The sequence below is a fragment of the Neolamprologus multifasciatus genome, chromosome 18 (genome assembly GCF_963576455.1).
Source record: "Neolamprologus multifasciatus chromosome 18, fNeoMul1.2, whole genome shotgun sequence".
Taxonomy (NCBI): Eukaryota; Metazoa; Chordata; class Actinopteri; order Cichliformes; family Cichlidae; genus Neolamprologus; species Neolamprologus multifasciatus.
This window is the reverse complement of record NC_140456.1, coordinates 10,201,849-10,217,100: the sequence shown is the minus strand read 5'-3', so window position 1 is coordinate 10,217,100 and position 15,252 is coordinate 10,201,849. Positions and strand designations below refer to the sequence as shown.

General features: G+C 41.3%; 1 protein-coding gene across 1 annotated transcript in view; it reads right to left on the bottom strand.

Annotated features, from left to right (window-relative positions):
• st6galnac3 (ST6 (alpha-N-acetyl-neuraminyl-2,3-beta-galactosyl-1,3)-N-acetylgalactosaminide alpha-2,6-sialyltransferase 3) overlaps window positions 1-13,685 on the bottom strand; it is a 100,181-nt gene extending 86,496 nt beyond the window's left edge. The window contains exon 1 of the mRNA XM_085141456.1: window positions 13,415-13,685. Within this exon, the coding sequence (XP_084997582.1) occupies window positions 13,415-13,432 (18 nt within the window). The 5' untranslated portion in view covers window positions 13,433-13,685. The remainder of the gene's footprint in view (window positions 1-13,414) is intronic.
• Between the last annotated feature and the right edge of the window lie 1,567 nt (window positions 13,686-15,252).

Here is a 15,252-nt window from a genome sequence, read left to right as displayed (position 1 = left end):
CATTAATCCTCTTAGATTGTGAAGGTGCTTTAAGAGCTTCACTGACGGCATTATGAAACTTAAAGTGGAGCAGCTGTTGCACACAATAAACAACCCAGCCAGGTGAATCGAAGGCCACCGAACGAGCCTGCTATGCGACACACGCAGGTGTTCACTCTGCAAAATAACAATAAAGTTTGCCGAGTCTGTCAAAGCCTCTGTGGATAGCTGCCACTCTGTGTTAGGAGAATGGTGGCATTCAATGTGTGGGAGTGTGTGGGAGTAGGTTTGGGAGGAGGTGGTAGAGGTGTCACAGTCAACAACAACAAAACAGCACCCGACGCTGCAGTTGTGAGGGAGATCAATAATAAGCCAAAATACAAATCTGGACACAGAAAGCAATCACAGAACGGCCGCTGAACCTCAAACACGACATGAAACGAGAGCAGTGAGCCTCGCTGAGCAGATGCAACATCACCCAGAGTGCACAGTGGTATTTTGAAATGCTGCCCACTCCCTTTTTCCACACTAACCACAACAAAAGTTTGGAGGCACAAGCGAACATAAAAGTAGCCGGCGGTTTTTATTTCATGGGGGACAAAAAAAAAGACTGGCCTTTATTTAATGCCCTCACTTAACCGCCAGGCTTTATTTGTGTCTGTCAAAGTCTTCGGTTCATGCCGGCAATCAGCTTCCCAGCGCTGGTGTCCAGAGCACTGCCAGACTTCCAGTGGGGATAATAACAGAGGCGCTGCAACCTTTTATTAGCCTGGTCAACAGCCCTCAGGAAAGAGCCTATACTATGACCAGACATGTTTCCCACTGAGCGCATCACTGAGTTTATAGCTCTACCTGACACTTCAATGAGAGGGGAAACTGAATCAAAGCCAGGATATTCGTCAAGGATATCTGATGCTGTATATGTCATCCACAATTCAGCAGCGGGATGGAAATAAATCCTAACATGTCAGGGCAATAAATTAAGCTAAAAAGCTGGTCTGCCGGGAGCAGGCGTGGCACACAGCTCACAGTTAGACAACACTAATGCAATTACAGGGATTTTCTGCTTGCTCAGAGGCTCGGTTCAAGGGCGGAGCGCAGAGAGCTGAAGGCGAGCTGCACACAATCAGGCGTTTCTCAGGGTAGCGGCCAAGCCTGATCTTGCCACCTCACTCTGTGGAAGAGCCGTTGAGAAAATGCATATAGGATTACAGCAGTATGGTTATGAAATCCAGGGTATTCTGCACGTCTGATGAGCCTAACCTGTGCCAAACTCAGCTTTGCTGGTTTGGGTTATTGAAGGTTATGAAAACAAAATCCTTTTTTGAACAGCCACAAGGATGTGAGCTGTGACCTACAACAGGATTTTAGAAAATTACCCCACTAAATTGATACCCTGAAGAAGGACTTTGCTTGTCCCTTTGCTCCCACTAGCTGTATGGCCAGGGTCAGGTACAAACAAGCCACTCATTCCTGCAACCTTCCTACTCAGTCTGACACCTCAAACTATCCCTTTGATTCTTTTTTTATAATTTGGGCAGTGTTTCTAAGCCGCATCCAAGTCTATGGAGAGCACAACTCCTTACCAAACATGGCCTCTGCTGATCTGTCTCTTCTGGGGCTTTGGATCGCCGCTGTGCCAACGGGCAGTTAGGCCTTGCCAAGAGTACAACAAGCTCTTAGACCTTGCCAAGCGTACAATGTGCGGACGGGGACTTGCCAAATGTAATCCAGCAATAGTGCAACACGCTCAAATGAATCCAACTGGCTGTAGGTTGTAACTCTCTGTAACTCTGTCACTTTATGCTTGGAAATGAACAGAAACTGAAGGAATAAATGCTCCTAAAAGCTGATAATTGTGCAGAAATTTGTGGTTAAGAGTGCTGGAAAGCATCCAAGGGAAGAAAAGGGTAGCAGAAAACTAAACTGTTTAAATCTAGAAAGTGTGGTTTCCAGTAGCTGTCTGCATTCCTGGGTGTCTGATCGATTCATGCTGCTCTCTTCCTTTTTGTCAATTCTGGTCTCAAACTCTCTCTAACACTCATTGTCATTTTCATCATCATTACTTTGATCCATTGATCTTCTTGCCTCATTGCTTATCTGTCATCCTGCCTTTCCGGACGTCCTTCCTGCAACACTTCACCTCATCCTGGATGTTCAGAGAGACTCATCTGAAGTCTCCATCAACCATCTGCTAACTCTGTTCCCTTGCCACCATCATCTATGACTCTGGGGTTCTGTCCTATTTACCACCTAAGTGTAGGACACCGTTCTGCCATATTGCTTCAGAGTATAATCTAATTACTCAAATTACACTCCTTTTTGTTGTCTGACCACCAGTCCAAAACACAAAAAAGGTTCAGATCACATTATGGAAGACAAGACAGAGCACACGTTTTCACATTTTCGAAAACCGTAACACTAAAGTTTAAACATTAGTTCCTTGAAAAACAATAATTACAAAAAACTTTCGTTCTGCTGTAAAATCCAGTGTTTCACTTAATGTTTCACCTTGATTTAACCTTATTAGCACCTTAGAAACACCAGTGTGTGAATGTGTGTGTGAATGGGTGGATGACTGGATGTGTAAAGCGCTTTGGGGTCCTTATGGACTAGTAAAGCGCTATACAAATACACGCCATTTACCATTTACCTGAACTCAAACATCTTGAACAGGAGTTTCCAGTGGTTATTCTGCTGTGACAATTCAGTGCAACTGGTAGGCAACTGTAACCAGAACCTACAGCAGGTCTAAAAATGAGCTACGCTGGAGTTCATTTCAAATTAAGAATTCATGTGATGTGATGATTAACCATAAAAGTAATTTTAAAGTAGAAGCACTTTACCAAACAGTTGCTGACAGGGAAATGTTCATCTTCTTTTCATCCTCCCTTCTTTTCTCATTTTTTTTTTAACTTTAGAGGGTTGGTCAGACAAAATAATACATGCTAGAAAAATTACGTTTGTGGAGAATGACAATGAGCATTCACATTTTTTAATTAATCAGAAATCACAGTGAAAATAATAATGTTTTTTAAAACCCGGCTTGCTGATTCACTTCCCTAGCACTTTTAATTTCTGCTCTGTACTCTACCTGAATATTCACCAAATCACAGACAGGGCCTCTCTCAGCAGGTGTTCACAGGTCAGAGACAAATCTGCCATCATACATACACAGCATGTCCATCCGGTGTTTGCCATTCCCACGCTGCTATTAGGTTGGCTGGTGGCCGCCTGGATGATTCTCTAAACCAAAAGTCCAAAGCTGGTCCAGGGAACCATCAGGGCCGGATGCTGTCATCTGACCACCAAGGATCTGCCACTTTGGCAGGTTTGTCTCTGACTCACTGACTCAGTGTTATCTACAAGTGGAAGTTAAAACAACAGTGAATTGTTCAGATGCCAGTCTTAATCCTGAAGTGGCGTGTGACCCTTTAAGCCCCACAGACCTGCTGTCCGAGAGGTCCTGAGCGTGTTTGTGTTCGGCATGTGCTGTTACTTATCTATGTAGCTATGTGACACACTGGTAAAATGCTTGCCACACAGCTAATTTGATATGCATTCACGGAAAAACAGAGGAGGAGGTGCTCCATCCAAATCCAGATGCAGCCAGCTGCCTCACATTTCCCCGCTACAACTGCTTCTGCTGACTCTTAAATGTGTGCAATGGTAAATGACTGGAGCAATAACTTTAAAAACAGAAGCACTTGATTACTGAAGAAAAACATTGCCAAGTTTGGTACCAACAGTTTTTATGTATTTTCCCCAAATCAAGGGACCATATGGATGTTTGGGTTTGTTTGTTTTTTATTGAGATTTAAGCCAAACCCCGGAGAATAACTCCGGTGTTTCTGAAAGTTAGGATTTCTATTCAGTCAAAAACTGAAGCAACCTAAACTTTTCAGATGAAAATACAGCTATAAGAGTGCGGTCGACTGTAATGATTAAAGAAAAACAATGGCAGATTAATAACTGCACTCAAATATTTTCTGCATGAATTGTCACTCTGTCCCCTTGTTTCGGGGTAATTAAAATTGAAAACTTCAACCTTGACATTACAGCTCCACTGTGAATGCATGTACAGTAATAATAGGGGTTATGGCCCAGAGGTTCTTTGTGAGCGACGTGTAATTTTATGCTGCTGACCGTGACTGCAATTATAGCGGGACTTAATTTGTAGGCTGCCATATCACCTCTTTCATTAAACCGTGTGTCGTTTCTTTGTGTTTAGTCCAGTAAAGGGACGAGAGAGAAAAAAAAGGATGGCCAGTGCTGGCAGCTCAACTCGTATCGGAAGAGCTCAAGCAGCCTGAACTGGCAGAGCAGCACATGATTAAACACAACAGGATTAGAGACTGGCTGAACAACACAACCAATGAGAAGGAGTAAGGCAAAATCAGAAGTCTTTCCCAGATGCTGATAAGATCCCTTGTGTAAGTGAGAGGTCGCTACTATGACCGCTGCACTGTGGATTAACGCCAGATCTGGAGGGAGGTGATCGCCCTTGGTTACCACTGTGGATAAGCTAACCTTGTACTAGCTTCTGCAGCAGTGTGTGTATGTGCACAACAGATGTAGGTTACATTACCATAATAAAGCAGCCACACGCTTAAATGGTACTCTGTTGGCTCAAAAGGGTTCAGAGGATAGACTGCAACAGCAGAGCAAAAGACAAAGACTTTCTTTTAGGTCTTTGAGTCAGGAAAAGGACTCAGCTAAAGTTTGGATGAAATCTGATTTCTCCTCACGTTTTATTTCTAAAATATTATGGAACATAGCTGCACCATTTTTTACTGAAACCTTCACGTTCCTGCAATGATGGTACAATATGCAATGTCTTCATGCGTGGCTGAATTTGCTCCTTTTGCAGTGGCTCTTGAATTAAGTTAGAATCAATATTTCTAACAGGGCTGCTGTGTCAACAAACAATGATGACAATGTGAAATATGAACAAGGTTACTGGCATGCTCTGTAAAAAAGACATATAGCTAGAGTAGCTTCACCCACTGGTTTTGATTTTTGATTTTTAAGCGTCAGTATTGTGCTAGCCACCGCCAGAAACGACCACATTTAGACGAGAATGTCGAGAAAAGTTATCAGCTGCCACTAGCAAGCTTGGTTAGCACGCTGCAAACATAGAACTGTGCGGGGGCAACACAGACACTTTTTAGTGCTAATTAGCATCCTAAAAAATACTACACTCAACAAAACATCAAGATAAACGTCTTGGATAGTCTTCCTCACACAGCAAGCAATATTTTGTATACAGTAATTAAATTAAAATGCTTTAAAAGGCACCAACCCACCAAAAAGGTCCAATTTAGTGACTTCAATTAGCTGAACTGAAGCAGCTACAGCTGCTTGTGTTTGACCACCTGCCAATCAAAGCATAACCTATGGATGCCTATACATAAACTATCTGATATTGATGTGCAACTCTGATGGAGATTCTCATCAGTATGACCATCAAATGTAGTGTAAAACAGAGGACCTATGTGAATTCCTGTGCCCAACAACTTTCCAAAACCCCGCCTATCCATGCTTGATAACCTTGCCACATGTAGCTGCATGTCGCTTTCCTAATACTACCGCAACTTAGAGGTTGTGTACCATGCTCAATTAAAAGCATGCCATCCCGACCTGTTCATTCATTCATTTTGAGGCTGCAAGGTGTCCAACTTTTTAGCGGGGTATCACCCAACCCTAGCTCCTAGCTATTACTACCTATTATCTTAAAACTTTTCACAAATGCAAATTAAACAAATTAAAACACAAAAAGAGGTATAAACTCACAAGCCTCTTTGTTTGGGTAACACAAATATCTAATCGGTTGCATTGCAGTAATTCAGTACATTTCAGCACGTAGTCAGTATGTTGAAGTTCAAAACAAGCTTTAAAATGGGAGAGAAAGGTGATCTTTAGTGACTTTTCAAGTAGCATTGGTGCTGGTGCCACACAGGTTGAGTTTACTCTCACACAAAATATCCAGTAAGTGACAGTTTTCTGATGTCTGAGATCAGAGGGGAATGGCCAGACTGCTTCGAGCTGACAGGAAGGCAACGGTAACTCAACCACTCATTACAACCCAGGTACGTGCAACATTTCGAATCCTGAAGTATATGGGGTACAGCAGCCGAAGACCACAGCGGCCAAGAACATAAAACCGAGGTTACAGTTTGCATCGGCTCACCAAAAATGTCCACTGCCCTCTGTCCAAGACATCATCATACCTTTATAGCTATGCCATCTGGACAAACCACCTGATAGTCTTCATTATCTTGATAGCTGCCCTCACTTCCTCCTTACTAATCCTCTGGCTACAACCTACCTGAGTATTATTGCTTTCTGACCACAGTGTTGTTATTGCTGCTTCCAGCAGGATAATGCACCACGTCACAAAGCTTAAATAATCTAAAACCGTTTTGTTTTGTTTTTTACAGGACAATGAGTTCACTGTACTCATTGTCCTGTATCCAGTCCCCAGATCTCAATCCAATAGAACTACACCTTTGGGATGTGTGGAACAGCAGATTAACATGATGGATGTGTAGCAGGGAAATTTGCAGCAACTGTATAATCCAAGATGTAACTAAGTAAATGTCCAGTGAGTTTAAATCCTAAAACCTCCCTGATTTTAAGCATTAATTGGATAGCTCAATTTTTACTTTTCAGACAAAAAATAAACAGTTATGGTTTTGGGTTCAGGGTGTATCCGAATTCGGATTCAGCAAACTTCAACTAAACTTCTGCTGAAGTAGTTAAGAAAGTGTCACAGTTCCACACACCCTTACTACATAAGAACCTATTTAACTGTAAGTAATTGATCTATTCTACTTTAGGACTAAAAGGTTTTTGTCTCCCTGTGCGACCAGGCAACTATAAAACAGTGGATTCTGAGACTTCTCCTGTAAACTTCACACTCAAGAAGTAAAACAGATAAAGGGAAGAATGGTACAAGAGGGAATCTGAGCAGGGATTTGATAACAGTTTGAATACAAACTAGAGTATCTGCTTCATTCAACATCCTGCCAGTACCCCGTGCTTTCTCTAAAACTGTGACGGGACACGTTTTATCAGCTCCCTTTCTATAGCAACATAATCACATGGGACAAGAGGGACTCAGAGAAGTGCCATTCATCCCTGAAACTCTTAAGAAATGGGACACTGGCTGCATTCCCCATAGTTGTAAAAGCACCGCTCTACACCCACTAATGACGGTCTGTCTGTGTGTGCACGCATTAATTAATCTAAAATTTCGGCTTGTGTGTTTTGGTTGGTGTGCACCCACATCACCCCGTCAGGCGAATTTGCTGCTCTGGCCCTGTTCTGCCATATGTGGTTAGCACTGAAAGCAGAATAGCTGTCTTTTGATGTGATGTGATAGAGGGCTTATTCGGAACTGTTAGCACAGAGGACAACAGCGACAGCCTTTCCCAGCTTAAGCACAGCTCTTCACGGACGAGCTCACTCCAATTAAAACAAAAGATGACAAAGGGGGAACTCTGCATGTCACATCTCTTTTTTCAGACCCTACTTGGTAGGAAACTGTGAATAAAACAATGTGTTTGTGTATATTTACATAATCACTATGACAAACAAATTAAAATGTCTATCTAAAAGTACATTTATTCTTGTTTATGTCATTTTCAGTCTTTGTCCCTTGTTGAGCCAATACATCTGAAAGCATATTGGTCAAACGCATAAAATAACCTTCACCTATGGTCACAAGCTTTAGGTTGTGACCAAAAGGATGAGATTGCGGGTACAAGGACTGCAAATGAGTCATTCATGAGGAGTTAAGAGAAGAGCAGCTACTCCTCCACATTCAGTTGAGGTGGTTGAGGTGACTAGGATGCCTTCTGGGCATCCCCTAGGTTAGGTTTTTCACTTCTACCAGAAGGAGGACCTGGAATAGACCTGAGACACGCTGGAGCGATAACATCTCTGCTGGGGAAATGAAGATATGTGTGTCTCTGTTTAGACTGTTGCTCTCTCGACCTGGACCCAGATAAATGGGAGAAAATTGATGGAACATGATGAAGAAAGTGATGAGTCCATGGACGGCGGGCTAAGTCTAACAGACTAGGAGGATGGATGCAGAAGCAAAGAAATTGTGAACGACAACAAGACTGCTCTGAAAGAAAATCTCTGATTTTGGAGGAAAACTTGCTGCACTGACTGGGACCTGTTTATTCCAGACATGGAAAATCTTCATGCGTTCGTGTATGAGAGCAATCCAAGGCGTGGAGCTGCAAAAACGAATTAGTGTTTCAGCTCCTCTGAAATCACCTATCACAACAAGAAAACAGTCATTTTGTGTGCTGATATAATTGCTACTCTTACTCCAGCACAAACACACACTAAACAGAGTGACTATTTGGACAGTTAGGTCAGTCAGTCTACAAGCATTCCCAGAGGGAGATTTCTAACGCAGCTAGCAAAAAAAGCAATTCAATGCGTGTGATTTCTGAGTTTACTCAGATGCCGTTTAATGACACTCTTCATTTTCCAGATCTTTAAAATAGGGGTTGAGAGTGCTGAGCTAGTATGACCCAGAGACCCACCATAGTCACAATAATGGAAAATCCTCTAGGATGCAATAAACCAGAATTACCCTATAAGTTTACAAATGGTGACCAAGATACCATACGCTCTGATAAAAGCACTTCACAAATGAAAAACTATCTTGTCAGTGTTTCCCTGGGCCATGAAAATAACCTTAACAGCTTCCTTTTAAAATTCAGCAGCACACATGATGCTGCAATAACCTGATATCTGCTAACGTGTCAGACCTCCACATCTGCCTTTAATTCATGGAGTCATTTGTTTATCTAATATTAGTTAGTGGTAAAAATTTTAGTTGGCAGTAAACCTTGAAAATAAAATAATAAATAATAAAGAGCTGATGGAAAAACTGGTGTATGGAGAAAAAAATCATAATATTCCTGAAATATGTAACTTCAACATCCCCCCAGGTTTCCACTTAAGAGAAAACTGCCAGAAAGATTAAAATGTCAGGCATTATTCCTCAATAACAAAAACACAAACGTCACCGTGACTTTCATCACTCTGTGGTTTTATTGGTGCTCTTCTAATTGCACTGAATCAATGGAAAGTCATTTTCTAAAGACTGCTATTATCTACACACATTCAGCAGAAATTGAACAGAATCATTTGCATATTTTGTTTGTTTGTTTCATTTTGCAGTTTCATTTTTGCAGCACCTAAATTACATCATCTATCCATCCTTTATTGCCTATTTAAGAATGTAAAAAGAAAACAATATGCACAGACATCCAAGAAATCCATGAAAACGCTATACAGCTACTGGACAAATCAACATTTAAACATATTACAAGAACATATGACAGTAAATTGTTGACATTTACCTTAAAACTCGTGCAGAGAGTATATAAATGATATGATAAAGTCAATGTGATGCTGGAGGTCCTCAGCTAATAGCTCCTTTGAGGGGAATCGTTTCTGCTTATTCACAGCTCTATATTTCTACTTCAATTCTGCTACAATAGTTCTGCATGTTTGACAGTTTCACCTTTACTTACCTTAGCATGCCATACTGAGCCTTGGTCTACACACTTAGTGCATCCTGCCTCAAGAAAACATTTATCTTCTCTATATTTACGCTAACTTCATTCTGATTGGATCGATTCACAATCAGAAAGTTTCTGCACTCACAGCCAGAGTATGCGTCTCATTTGATAATGTTAATGACATTTACTATTGTGTAGATACATTATTTACTTAGTACTTACAAGTGGATATACTTAGTACTTGTAGACAGACTAATCTCACTATTTAAACTTGCCATGTTTTGTATGATCACTATAGCAGCGTATGTATATTAGAAAAAAAGAAAATTTATTATACGATTGAAGTATTAAAGGCACAAACATTTGTATTAGGTGGGTTTGGATTTATATACCTCATAGCCACTATCTACATCAGAATAATACGAAGCTAACAAGAAACAAGGACACTGGTGTCATTTAATTTAAAGTTACAGCTCATTTACTTGCGTCCACTTCTCGTTTACATTTCGTTCAGTCACTCTGAAACTTCTACCGTGTAATTATATTTTCTTTTTTCCCCGTTTTTGATATTACAGTGTCAAATCTAGTGTGAAATTAACTGCTGTCTCCCATAACAAAAACAGCCTAACAGAGCAGATGCGGGTGTGACAGTAAAGTTTTTGAAGTGACATTGTTTCTTGATGAAGCTGAAGAGGAGGTCGTGGGTGTTTGGATACTGTCAGTCATCTTTCAACTATAGCAAAAAAATAAAAAGGATAATATATTAAATGTGGCAAAAACACATTATGTTAATGGTGATGAACTGATTTTGTGTATGCTTTTTTTAAGAGAAAGGGAAATGAACATGTAAAATCCTCTTAGAAGGCACAACGCAATATCTTCAACTACTCTTACAGCATCAAAAACCTCACAATCGAGCACAACAGACTGAGAAGTTACCGTATTAAGCTTTAAGCACACAAGTTACAACACAAAACTCACTCACGCCTATTGTTGGGTACCCCATTCAACTGTTCAATAACACAAATGTCTAACCAGCCAATCACATGATCGCAACTCAATCCATTCAGGTAAGATTTCCTGCTGAAGTTCAAACCAGTATCAAAATGTGGAAGACAGATCATTTAAGTGATGGGTTGGGTGTTGGTGCTTAACAGGCTGCTGAGTATTTAATCAACTGTTGATCTGCTGGGATTTTACCACACAATCATGAGTTTACAGTCTGGAAAAAAAATAAAAAATATCCACTGAGTGACTGATCAAAATGCCTGTTTGATGTAAGAGTCAAAGGAGAATGGCCAAACACTTTGAGCTGATAGGACACCACTACCTACTCAAATAACCACTCATTGCAACTAAGTTATGCAGATGAGCATCTCAAACCTTAAAGGAGATGGGCTACAGCAGCAGAACACCACACCACATTCCACTACTATCAGCTAAGAACAGAAAACTAAGAGTACAATTCACATTGGCTAAGAAAAAACAAGACTTTAAAAATGTTCCTTGGTCTGATAAGCATCAATTTCTTTTGCAATATTAGGTTGACTGGGTCAGAATTTAGTGTAAACATCAGCAAAGACTGGATCCACCCTGCCTTGAATCAACAGCTCAGGCCTATGCTGTTGTAATGTTGGAGGGGATATGTTCTTGGTACACTTTGGGCCCTTTATTACCAACTGAGCATTTTTTAAAGTCTGACAATCTACCTGAATATTGTTTTTGACCATGTCCATTAATTTATGATCACACTGTACCATCATCCTCCAAACTGGTTTCTTGAACATTAAAATTAGTTCACTGCACTCAAATGGCCTCCTTGGTCTCAGTTAGAGCACCTTTGAGATGTGGTGAAATGGGAAATTTGCATCATAGATGTGTGATGCTAACACATCAAATATGGAACAAAATCTCAGAGGAATTTTAAAAGCCCCTTGTTAAATCTGTGCCACAAAGAAATAAGGCAGTTCTGAAGATTAAAGGGGTCCAACCCAGTACTAGCAAGGTGCACCTAATAAAGTGGCCAGTGAATATGTAACGTCAAAATCAACTTCAATTGCTTCAGTCCTGACAAACACACTCATTCTTGCTTCACAGTTTTAAAGATTTTTGCTTTTTTCTTGGTCTTAAGTGATATAATGGTTGGATGGATGGATGGATGGATGGATGGATGGATGGATGGATGGATGGATGGATGGATGGATGGATGGATGGTTGGTTGGGCGGATGGATGGATGGACTTTCAGACTTCTTTCCTTGAGCAGTCCATTAACTTCTGATCGATTTAAATGAACCCGTTAAAGTAGCTGGATACAGATAGTACCAACCAGGCCAGTCAGTGTCCTTGTATCACCATGACGTGGCTACATTTCAGGTTACACCGTGGGTTACCAAGTCGGTTTCAGAAGGGTCTGTGGTTACACCAAATCTATTATGACACATTGCTATAAATCCCTAGTTGAATCAACAGTGTAGGTATGTCATAACCACAAAGCTTTTTTAAATCCTACAGCGTAACATGACACAAACTTCACTAAAAATTGAACTACACATCGCCTTGATGATGTCCATGCAGTTATTATGGCTGGGAGCGGCTTTGGCCATTTGCAAAGGCTACATCAAAAGCTCTACATGGAATCAACAGAGGTCTAAATTAAGCCCAACAGTGGTCCAGAGACCTGTTCGGCTGTCATGGGGCAAAAGGTCGACCATCCTCACGGCCCTGAATCGCACAAGAAAATGAATGATAGACAGACAACACTGAGCTCTCCATCTGTGATTAAAAATGTCCACTTTCTTCTGACAATCTATAGACCAAAAAAGGTTAACTGACAAACCAGATACTTTGAAAATATCTTTAAGAGTTAAGCAATAACCATTTTAACTAAATATCTGTTGGCTTGACAGGAAAAAAAGCTGCCCATACTATCACTACCTTCACAATTCAAGCCTAAATTATAACTTGGGAAAACAAATCAGTCCAATTAGTTTAGTTTAGTTAGATTCATTGAGCAACATTTTAAAACACTCTTTGCTTCTGAAACTCATAATCCCTAAATTTTCACTGTCAGCTAAGCAAGCTTTAACCTGCTGAGCAGATTTCAGACACTATGTTGTGGTTCCCAAACTTTCTCAGCTATACACCACTTCAGAAGTTGAAAAAAAGTTATTTCTCCACACCTTACAGCTTTTTACTAATTCCTTTACATCATTAATCATTTATCTTAATTTCACTGTATATTTTTAGCAGACTGTCCATGTCCTGCAGTTTGAACCACTAGACTATGAGTAGAACTCTGGAAAGAGGTGGTCGATATTTTTCATGATATTCCTACATTTCAAGAAGAAGTTATTTAAATCATAAAGACAATACCTGCTACTGTCATCCCTTATTAAGAGAAATCAGTGTGTAGTCCCATTAAAGAAGTTTCAAACGAAGTGAAATCTGCTTCCTGTGAAGGACGTCAGAGATTTGTTAACTTTCCCTCAGCTCACGTGATGTGAACACCTGGACATGTCAGGAAGGATGTTGTGTGCACAGCTGGCTGGCCTGCTGATGCTGCCATTTATTTATTTATTTGCTTGTTTGTTAAATAAACACAAACATGGGTTGAAAACAAAACTCAAACACAGGAATCTGCTTCCATCATATTTGCACAAGGCCCCCCCAAATCACACACAAAAAAGCCCAGCAGACAGGAACCAGAGGAGGGTTAATTACCTCCGCCGAGCATCACCACTGCCACATGCAGCTGCCCGGATCACGTTTCAGCGCACATCTGCTAAAATGCACACTGGCGGAAAGCCGGCCACGTCTCAGCCTCCTTATGTGCGTTTCTTCCTTTAATGACAGCAGCATATGAGTAAGAGAAACCCCCTCTTACCTTCCACATCCAGGCCATTCTTATTTCCACACAGACAATGGTGGACCGCCTGTTTTCTTCAGCCCCTAAACGCGCTCAGCTCCTCCGTCTGCAAGCACGTTTCCTCACGTGCTCATCACAGGAGCGGATGCGGGTGCAGTGCGGTGGTATGCGGGGATCGGCTCCATAAATGTTGGAGTGTACCGTTATTCGTCTCCTCTCTCTGTTTTTTTTTTCCTCCCATGGAGCTGCTGGGACCTGCAACGACGCTGCGTTGCTACTGGCCGGCTGAGACGCGTAGCCCCGCCCCGTGTGCGTCACGTGACCGCCGCTGACGCCCTGGCGTTTTACACCATCAGGAACATGAGGACGAGGGAAACAATAATAACAGAGGGTGCTGTGTGTTGAGTGTAGGCAGAGACGGACTTTAAGGCCCCTCATTTCTTCATAATTTGCTTCCAAAGAGCCAGACTCGTTTTTCAAAGTGGTCTGGGATTTTTCCAGACATTCCGATGTTTTTTTCTTTTCTTTTTTTTTTGGAACATTGGCTGTTTTTTCACTCATTTTTAGTCGAGTCCATCTGATCCTTTTCAGGGGACTGTTTCTTGTTTGTTTTTTGTGCGGTTTTTGTTTTTTAATTAAGCCGCTTAGTGAACCTGACACAGCACCAGAGAAATGTATCTGGCCCTCCAGTTGACCCATATAGTGTCCATTGAAGCCTCATCAGAAATGGTCTCAGTGGGAGAGTGGCAGTGGCACCGGGTCTCATGGAGTTTTTAGTTCACTTTATTGTTAAAGTACACAGGATGTCAGGAGGTTCATCAGTGTATACAGCCATTTGTAAAACAAAGGGAAGGCTCTGTCATGGGTGTGGCTGCGTTTCAGCCAATAGTTTTGGAGATCTTGTCAAAATTGATGGAATTCTGAAAGGAGAGGAGCATCGTTAGATTTTGATCCAATCTGAAAGTCTTCTGATTGACAATGTTTTGGTTTTTCAACATGACAATGAAACACAGAGACACACTGCCAATAAAAATAAAGCTGGATAGAAAAACACTAAATGAAACTTCATTAGTCATGGATTGGCTTCCTAGGAGCACAGATCTCAAAATTGTTGAAGCAGTGTGAGATCATTTTGATGGAGAACATAACAAAAAGTAGCCAGCATCCAAAGAAGAGCTTTGAATGTCCTTCAAGAAGCCCGGAAAACTCAAGACTTTTAAACAGTGCTGTGTTTAAACAATGTTACTGCCATAGGTATAGTGTGAATCTAACTATATGTCACTTACTGTTGCCTGAAATTTGCTCAAATAAGTGTACTGGATGGCGTACACTGTTTGAGTTAAGACATGAGTGCTTTTCCAACCAGAGAGGAGTTGTTTTTGTTTTTGTTTTTATCTAATATCCCTTTCTTGCAACATTTCATTTAACTGTTTGAAACATAATGAAGTGAGGCTCCCAGGTAGTCTAGCATTATTATTATGATGATGATTATTATTATTATATTAGAGTCAAATGGTAAATGGCCTTTATTTGTATAGCGCTTTACTCGTCCCTAAGGACCCCAAAGTGCTTTACACAACCAGTAATCCACCCATTCACACACACATTCACACACTGGTGATGGCAAACTACATTGTAGCCACAGCCACCCTGGGGCGCACTGACAGAGGCGAGGCTGCCGGACACTGGCGCCACCGGCCCTCTGACCACCACCAGTAGACAACGGGTGAAGTGCCCAAGGACACAACGAACGACACTGTCCAAGCCGGGGCTCGAACCGGCAACCTTCCGATTACAAGGCAAACTCCCTTGAGGCATGTTTTAGTCTTCTTTTGAGATATGAGAGCCGAACGTGA